The following is a 9,747-nucleotide window of genomic DNA, read 5'->3' as shown; positions in this document are numbered from 1 at the left end:
CTTTAATCATCTCGCTTCACTTGTCACTCATTCTTGTGTTCATTTATGGGACGAACAGCCCAAGCGACGGTCGCAAAGGGTGAGAATATTTTATTTCTTCATGGCTGCCACGATCATCTGAGGACCATTCGACGTTCACTTGTAAGAAATGGCTTATAAGTCGTGACAATTTTTATCACGCGTTTTAACATTGAACTTAAGTCCAAAAACTGAGACGACGTGGGCTGAACAAGTAATGCTTTATAAGAATCAAAGAAAACAAGCTACTATTTCACATTATTTTGAGCAGAAAACATGAACACACGTAGATCAGGCAAGGAAAAAGTTGTAATAGCTTACAGCACGGCATTGAAATACATGATTACAATGTGGGTTGCATACATGGTTACAATGTGCAGCGCATACATGGCCCTGAAGGTATACTTGGCATACCACATCAGGTAAGTTGTCGAAACAAATGAACACCGCCCTTTCGATGCTGCTCTTGTTTGACTTCGGCTCAAGAGCAGTCTCCAAATAAGCCACACCGTCGAAGTTGCTAAACTTAATGTGAACAGCCCAGTAAGGAATTGGCACATTTAGAGAGCCTAGTGCGTCGCGATCGATGCCTTGTGGGATCACGGCAGGAGCTTCGCTGTTCACCACTGGTGACAACGGGTCAGTTTCCCAAACGAGCCCCGAACGCTTTGCAACGATGGGCTCTGGTGAACTTGCCTTCCGGTTCCTTTCCTCTCGTCCTCCGGAGAGGTCATCACTCAGGTCCTGGGGTACACTTGGCAGCAGAGTGGGTACGGCGTCTGGCGTAAGCGCTGGGTGTCCACGAGGGATCCCCACTTCCTTTCCGCCGATGATATGGACGAAGTCTGGAAGGATGAAGCGGGCTCGAAGTGCAGCTCGCATGCAGACAGCGCTTGTTTTTTCAAGACGCTTGTCCGATCGCTGGAGATTCTCCTCACAAAGATCTCTTTTGGCTCTGTCCTTTGGAACGCCGAAAAGGGACGCCGTTTTCACTCCTTTCACTCGGATGAGGCCCGTTTTGAAACCATGGTGCAGAGCAAGAGTTCTGTCGCTGTTTCGCCGACGGCATTTCGGCACTACCCTCACGCGTTCACCACCCGCAAAATCAGAACACAAGATTCAAAGCATATTACGATCGAACACACGGAACTAGGAAATCGTGGTCCCGACACGCGCACCGCTCGAAGTGAAAAACACGCGGAACTATACAGTTTCACCTTGTGTCGTACCGCAGGAAAGCCTACAAGCGCGAGCTCCTTGCTCTAGGGCACATTTCGGCGGCACAAGCTCTCGTGCATCAAGGGCAGCTGCCAACGCTATGAACTCGTGCTTCTAGCCTTCGCTGCGGTACAACATAAGGTGAAACGGAGTGTATAAAATCGTGGTACCGACACGTGCACTGCTGAAAGTGAAAAGAAAAAAAAAAGAGGCGGGCTGCGCGATTTTTTTTTGGATAACTCCACTACAGCGCCGCCACGAACTGTCGCCGAGCCGCTCCGGTCCTTACACTACCCAAGTATTTTAGAATACACTGTATAGTCAGGCAAATGTCCCTCAAAGGGGATCGGATATCCCTCCGCCACCTCCGCATCCAATAGCGTTCCACCGTTTCCGTGACGTTGCGGCCAACGCGCGAGGAGGGTCTTGCCTTTCTCTACATATTTGCTTTATCTTTCGACTTTGACTTAGCATTGTGGAAGCCACGAGAGGGAGATTAGAGTTCCCCCCACCGACGGAAACAAATACGACTTTCGGGGATTAGCTTCCCCCCCGATGGATACAAAGGCTGCTTTCAGGGGCTCGGTTCCCTCTCCGATAAATACAAAGGTCGCTTTCTTAAAAAGTGGGATCGGAGACAAGTGGGAATCCATTGAAGCGGAACAAGGAGCGTTTCCAGTGAACTCTTCTTTCGACTGCGGAGAGATTTGAAACGGGCGCATCACACTTGTGGGAGGAGCTTCTCCTACCTTCTTGACTTGTAGATTCCTTCGGAGCAGCGCCACTCTTTGGCATTTCAACATTTTCCTTCTCAGCTTTCCTCCTCAACTCACAAATCGCGCATTGTACCAAACGGTCCAAGAAGACAGAAAGGAAGGACTCCCCTCCTTCTCGGACTCTCGTTCGTGCAACCGGACACAGCCATTCTCCCCTTAGAAGATTATCTCGTCGCTCCAAATTTGAACAAAAGTTGCTTTCCCCACGCCGTTCAGCCCTAGGCTGACAGTGTTGTGGAAGCTACGTGCTCCTTGGGCTAGGGTGCCTTCATGCGCGAGCACATGAAGGCTCCCTCTTGGGCCAGCCAAACGCTCGTCACCCCACGGGTAGTTCGAGCTGCTCGGTTCTAACGCGTTGACCAAAACGCTGCCAACGCCACCAACGGCAAAGCTCATAACCACGCCAGCCTTGCTACGTCACGAATGCGGGGAATCTTTTCTTTCTGTTTTTGTTTGCGCCGGATATCCCATGACGCAACGCGCTCTCCGTTCGCTTCTCTTCGAGCGCTTGCTCGAGTGCACCATATGGAACGAAAAATATAGCCAGTCGTTCAAAAGACAAACGTGCGATTATCATTTACGGTTATTATCTGTCATGCTTGACTCATTTCCGAACGAAATTTGAATATTTCAATTTTTGTTTCCGTACCCCTTTAAAGACCCCATGCTCATCCAGATCGAAACGGGCAGGGGTGGGGATCGGACCCAGGATCCCTGGATTCCTGGGTTCTGCAGCGCGACCTTTCGGTCCACATGCTCAGAGTGCAATATTTGAGAAGGTGAAAACACTGTGAAGACGAATCACGCACGACGACGACGATGTGTATCAAGGAGGTCGAAGTGCAAGCCAACAGATATTTCCAAGATTTCTGACAGCAGAGTGGGTTCAGTCCACATCTGTGTGATAGCCTGGTGTTTCACGAAAGGTGGACAAATTCGATATTGCAAACTACGCATCCCACCAGATAAAAAGAAGAAAACAAAGGCTTGGGTTGTTTTGGTCTTAGGCCAAGGGCCTATTAAGGAAAATTATTAAAGTTTGGCATAATTAAGTTAATTATTTTCACATAATTAATCTTTTTTTTTTAAATATTGAGTTTAAGGACATGGTTTGGAAACTTGCTGATCATCATCGAGAAACACTAAATAAGAAAACTGGAGTGTGACAGAAGGCACGCGCTGTATTTTACAGCTTTCTGAAAAACTGCAATCGGAGCGCTTCTCGGCACCGACGGCACCGCGCCCCGTGGAGAAATAGTGGAACCTGCGCCCCTACTGCGTTGAGCGAGGACAGCGAAGCGGATGTTGGTTTTCCCTTTGCAGGGTGCGAGCTCAAAAAGATTTCCTTCCCTAGCTATAAATGAATAGGTAAAAAAATCATAACATAAAGTAACTGTCTCGTTTTCTGCCACCACGGGTGCTAAGCAAGACGGCGAGACCAGAGCGGGAAGAATGAACCGGGACATCGCCGCCTGCTGCGATTAGTCAGCGGCATGGAGTCGACCAATCGCAGAAGGTCGCGATGTCTCGGTCTTTTTTTCCCGCCGTCTTGCATTCCACCCCAGTGTGTTCAAGCCTCACCTTCGTCCTCTGGACAGCCCCTTACATGCTGCGCCATCTCGCGGCGCTGGTCAGAAATGCGAGCGAACCTTCGCAACACTTGCTCCGTGGCGAGGCAATGCCGTTCAGTAACCTCTCTTCTGCCACCGTGGACTGGGATGCAGTGTATACGTGCACGACAGACAGTGGGATCATTCGATTAACCAGCACCAGCCTGCACCGATGCAGAGAAGTGAAGAGCAATGTACTCCCGGTTTTTTTTTTAGATAGGCTGCACTCGTAAATCAAATACGGCGTTCTGAACCGAGTGCAGCAGGCGCAGGTCTTGCAGGTAGATCGAATATAGCAAGTCTTCGCAGCGGTGTCAATGCGCAAAGCTTACGTTCCGCCGCGCAAAGTTTATCGATTGTTCCCCTCGCTCTAAGATATTCGAACAAAATTCCAAGTATAGAACAAACAGACAAATAAGCAAACAAACATACAAACACATTCGCCCCGCTTGTCTTTAAAGATGCACAAAACAAATCAAACAACCACCTTTTTTTTTGTGTGTGTGCGTTGAGTTCGACAGTGGATTGATGGCACTCCACTGTCGGTACATGGCACATTGATGATTCAGTGGTGACGACGTGCCCGGAATCACGCACTGTCAGATAGGGATTATCGCGGATGTGTCCACCTGTGTCGTTGCGCGGGTTACCGACGCCCTCCCTTGGGGCACTTCAGACACCGTCGGATAGACGTATCGGTATATAGCTGAGGCCGTCGGCACCTGCGCTCCTCCTCGTCACATCTGCGACGCGGACACGACGCGAGTCACTGACGTCGTAGCCCCCTGGGGCGTCTGCGTTACTGTGGGGTACTCAGCATACTGGACAGTTGTCGTGGCTGGAATTTGAGTGTTCACTTGACACGGCTGCGACGTGGAACCGACGCGACGGAAGGACACCGTCCTTTGGGACACCGGCGCTGCCGTGGGGTACGCGTACTGGTACTGCGGGTAGGCTGGAGCGGTGGCGACGGTGCTGCTGTACAGCTGCGACAGCGACGTGACGCGGCGTACCGACGTGGTCCCCTGGGTCACGGGTGCCGTCGTCTGGTAGGCGTACTGGTACGCCGGAGCCTGCGCAAGGGCAGCACTGGTCGGCATGGCATACTGGTACGCAGGGGCTTGTGCAATAGCCGCGCCGGTTGGCATGGCGTACACGGGAGAACTGGGCATGGCGAACATGGGCTGTGCCTGAGGCATCAGGCCGTAGCCAGAGGGGGCCGACGACCCGTAGAAGTTAATGGTGGTGTGGGCCGTGGCGGCCTGCTGATTTTCTGCCAGAGTTCCACCCGACGCGACGGACGAGCGCTGTTTAAACGGTAACAATGGAGCTGGTGGGGGTGGCGGGGGTGGCGGGTAGACAACCTGCGTATGCGCCGGCGAATTAGACACCGTCTTGTAACCTCCCAAGCGACGAGACATCGTCCATATCACGGAACTACATAAATATGCTTCAAACCCGACGCATATACTACTTCGTGCACATCGAGCAATGCGTGACAAGGATACCTTAGGTTTCTTTTATATTTCACCGGGGTTCCACTCACTGAAACCTCGCCAGTCCTCATTTTTTTCCTGTACAATGCACACCCACACCCCCTCCGCTCTTGTCTTACCACGTTTTTTTTTGTGTTCTATACATCACGTACTAAAGGTATATTGTAGCACCTTTAGTCTAAGTATACTAAAAGTATGTACAACCATTAGTTCACATTATATATAAAATACACGCACACACACACAATAAAAACGTACCTCAGCGTACCACATAGAACTCGTTATAATAGAAATAAAACACGTGTGCACGCAGGGACCAGACGTGTAAATTTAGTTCATACGCACCCACACGCACCTTTAGTCCCGAACATATTTCGTATTAGTATTGAACCACGTACAGAATTCAGTTTAGATTAGTTCATTATACGCGGCGACACGTACAGAATACGTACAAAGTGCATTCAATATTTGTGGACTAAAGCCGAAGTGCAGTCAGTAGGTAGCACCACAATCCTGGTGCTTTATGACGAAATGACACCTAACGGACAAGATATCTTTCTATAAAGGGAGAGGTGCGAACACGTGCTTTATAACTGAGAGCGAAACTCGCTGCTCGGGACTTGGACGTTGTGGCAAAGAAAGGAATTCAGAAGCAAATCTCGGATTTTTCGCAACACAGAAAGATCACCGGCTTCCCCTTGTCCTCAGTGCCGCTTCAGTTTGCAACGAGATTGTGTTCAAGTAATTATTTTAAAAAAAGGATAACTTATTTACATCTTCAACGATCCTTCAGACTTTGGCTAAACTGTTTCCTAAATGTCACCTTGATACTATATAAAACGCCCCACTAATGTACACCCAAGTTCTTGACCGGAAATGTGAAGAAAATCAAGACGCGTGAGCAACTCGGCCCCCGAAGAAAAAGATCACAGAGTAAGGAGGCGGTTGTTCTATAGGCGCCTTCTTATCCCTCGGCGATCCCGTTGTGTTACAAAAGAAAATAAGAAACGAGGGGGCTCTTTTAAAATGACTTGCCAGTACCTTTACTAAACATCGAGAAACGCGCGCTCCAAATTGGCCAATATAGTCACAGCAGGCTTATTTATTTTATTTTTCCATACGTGCATTCTAGAGCGTAAATAAAAATTATCGCTGTCAGTGCACCACAAGATTTGGATACCGTTATGGCCTAAGAAGTCAACTAAAAGATGTTTCACACACCACCGTTTTCTTAGGTTCTCTTAAGGTACGTATAAAGGGCGATTGATACACTTGCACCGAGTCCGACCGAGTATAACTGCAACGATTTGCAACGTAAGGGTTGCTATAGCAACAGCCGCGTCGGCTCCAGCAGAACGTGGTAAAAACAGGCTTTGTTGGAGCCGGCGCAGCTGTACGTCGCAAGCCGTTGCAGTTGTACGCAGTCGGACTCGACGCAAGTGTGTGAATCGCATCAGATCGCCGAAACGTTCGTGTCTCAAATGTCGCGTGCCAGGCTATCTCCTTGAACTGGTAGCCACGCTTAATACGAAGCACAGATGTCCTGGTGAATTGTGGCTTACCAGACGTAAGCTTTCGTAACGTAATGTAACGTAAGAAAACGGGGCTGAGTAAACCAGACCATCACGTGATGCGAACCCACTCAATTTATCAAATAAATCAAACAATTGTAGCGTGCGCTAACCATGCATACGCCATGGCTCTCTGCTTTTGGAGGGTATGCCTTCGGATAGAACAACTTGTAACACCAGTTTTGATTGGGCTACTTGGTTCATAATAGACAAGATTAAAATGGCGCAAACTTGACGGGGACGAAAAGAGGCACGCACGACAGGACTAGCGCTGACTTCCAACTAAGTGTATTGCATCATTCACCAAGCGATATATACTATAGCCTGCGGACATAAAAAACAAAGCGTACATTAAGATTGTACGTCTACCACGCGCCTATCTTCAGATAAAACCACCAAGAAACCATAATTTTTTGCCAATAAGAGACACTGACGGCATGCTGACGCACTTGTCTCCCGTATTTTTTTTTTTTTTATTATAAAATAACGCTTTCATAGTTTCCCTCTCTGTCTTTTCCTTTGCTCTCTTCGGGAACTTGGTCCATTTCAAAAACGGTTAACACCCACATTGTTTAACGTGCTCACCAAGATGACCATCCAAATTGCTTCGTACCGAAAGATCATGCTGACGCGCTCTCTTATTGAAACAGCGACCCGTTTGTCCATTGCAAATGGGGCCACAGCTAAAGTGAATATATCCTAAACAACCCCACTCGTGCACTTAGTGTACATGACGGCATGTCTTTTTGCGCACTGGGCACTTTAATGCCCAGTAAGTATGGGATATATCTTGAAACTTGCAAAGAACCGAGAAATGTAGATTAATGCCATATCTAACAGCTCTTTTTAAATTGTGCGATACCTTGCGAATATAATCCACAACTTGCACTCTTTTTTTTATGATCTGTTCTATAGTACGTTTTTTTTTATTTTTTTATTCTGGGATTCTTTAAGTTTCTTTAATATGCTTTCGCAAACACTTGATAGTAGCATGTTAGGGTAACCCGGAGATTTTAACTTCCTAAACTGAAAGGCTGCATTTACCTTGGACAAACGGGTCGGTGTTTCAGTGAGAGAGCGCGAAAGCATAATCTTTCTGTACCAAGCAATTGGGGTGGTCATCTTGCTGAGCACGTTAAACGACGTGGGTGTGAATTGCTTTTGAAATCGACCAAGTTCCGGATGAGAGCAAAGGACAGGCCAAAAAAAAAAATGATAAACATAAAAAAAATAAAGCGGGAGGCAAGTGCGTCAGCATGCTGTCGGTGTGTCTTATCGACAAAGCATTATCGTTTCTTGATATTTTTTTACGTGGGATTTAGATATGCTTTTTAACGCTACTTCCATTCCCGCAATTTCGCCCGTCCACCCGGCCGTGCATTTTCCGCGAAATTTAGCGGGGAAAGTGGCGTCACATGATGTCACCTGACTTCATGTGACCTATACACTTTGGGGGAATTGACAGCACCTGAACCATATGTCCACTTAGTTTTCCGCTAAATTTAGCGGGAAAATTCACGTCTTGTTTCCAAAACATCAATCCAGTTTCTTCGCTAAATTTAGTGGGAAGATACATGTCACGTGACACACCAATTTTCTATATTGAATTTCATGCATTATAAAAAGTCAAAGGTCGCTGGAAATTAGGTTCAAGTGACACGTGAGCCGCCTCGGTGGCTCCGAGGCGAGAGCGCCGGCCTACGGATCCCCAGGTAGCGGGTTCGAATCCCGACCGAGGTGCCCGCAATATGACGGAGGCTTATTGCCGAGGAGGCGCCGTGTAACCGAGCTTTCGGTTGCACGTCAAAAGATCCCCAGGTGGTCGAAATTAATCCTCAGTCCTCCGCTGGGGCGTGCCAGATGCCCGTCGTAGGTTTGGCACGTAAAACCCCCAAATTTGATTTTTTAAAGTGACACGTGCTTTTCTAAGTTATTATCGTTATTATTATTAAACGATCAAGTACCGCGTCGGAAATGCGCGCGTCGTGCTCTGTTGTCGGCAAGCTTTTTAGTTTGCTGCCAATGAAACTGGCGATTGAAATCAAAACAACACTGAAAGCAGGCATCAAGCAAAAACCGCGATGCCCGTGACACTCACAATGTGAATGTAAGCGATCTAAGCTGTTATCAACTTTGAACTATGCGGCCTAGGGACCGATATGACAGCTCGTACGCGGCACGGTACGCCGGGCATTTCAGAAAATCTCAGACTTACCTTAGCTATATCTCCGTAAACAGATATTTACATACAGTCCAAATAGAGAACTGTGTCATTCTTAAATGTTTTCCCGACGTACAAGAAAGCTATAGTTGCTAGAAAGCGTGGCTGTGAGATATCGCTAGCAAGCGTGTATTTAGCTTTAAGCCGGGGTCAGACTGCTTATCCGTCATACAAATGACAGTTCGCATGCAGGTTCGAAAGCGAGTCACCGCGAATCCTAGCTTCGAATGCCGCATGGAAATGAGTTCAAGGAGGCAACTTGGCACGCGCCATTCGAACCATGGATGTTGCGGCGACTCGTGTTTGCAGAATGTCTTTTTATGATGTGTGAGCAGTGTGACCCCGACCATAGGATGCTAGCAAACGTGTGTGGTTTTTGCACGCCAGAGGATGTAGGCCGCGATCGCGTGTGTGACGGCATTCATTCGGCGTATATACTAAATCGTGAACCGTGCATAGCTAGGAAACTAACATTCCTGCCCCAAGACATCCACAAAGCCTGCAGTTTCCAAGCCAAGGTTTTGAGGACCTTGTATACACCCTAATCCTTCCAAGTTGCTAAGGACCTTGTACACCCTAATTTCTTTTGACAATGTTAAAAGCGGAACGGGAGGAAACGTAAAAAAAAGTAAGTTGATCACTCTGTCTAGACGTTTCTTAATTAGAACATGAGATGTATGAGCTTAACTCGCCTGGGGTGGCGGAGGTGGCTGGATGATCATCGGTGGCGGCATCATGATGGGCGCCGGAGGTAACAACGGGGGTGTTGCGATGATAACTCGCTGTGGGGGAGGAGGAAGCAGTGTCTCGATCGTAGTGCACGAATGAGCATGTCGG

General features: G+C 48.0%; 1 protein-coding gene across 1 annotated transcript; it reads right to left on the bottom strand.

Moving 5' to 3' along the window:
* Positions 1-4,336: 4,336 nt before the first annotated feature.
* LOC120847781 lies at positions 4,337-9,747 on the bottom strand. Its single transcript, XM_040219660.3, has 2 exons — positions 9,603-9,747; positions 4,337-4,695 (listed from the first exon to the last, which is right to left on the bottom strand). The coding sequence occupies exons 1-2, from the start codon at positions 9,645-9,647 to the stop codon at positions 4,360-4,362; spliced, it is 381 nt and encodes a 126-aa protein (XP_040075594.1). The 5' UTR covers positions 9,648-9,747; the 3' UTR covers positions 4,337-4,359.

This window comes from Ixodes scapularis, unplaced genomic scaffold (genome assembly GCF_016920785.2).
Source record: "Ixodes scapularis isolate PalLabHiFi unplaced genomic scaffold, ASM1692078v2 PGA_scaffold3__209_contigs__length_174095766, whole genome shotgun sequence".
Taxonomy (NCBI): Eukaryota; Metazoa; Arthropoda; class Arachnida; order Ixodida; family Ixodidae; genus Ixodes; species Ixodes scapularis.
This window is presented reverse-complemented; position numbering and strand designations above follow the sequence as displayed.

Excerpts from the sequence above, each read along its gene's own strand:
- LOC120847781 (XM_040219660.3), bottom strand. The coding sequence starts at position 9,647 with ATGATGCCGCCACCGATGATCATCCAGCCACCTCCGCCACCCCAG. Across the intron at positions 4,696-9,602 it reads AGCCACCTCCGCCACCCCAG|GCTCCGGCGTACCAGTACGC; the intron begins GCGAGTTAAGCT and ends GCCCTTGCGCAG.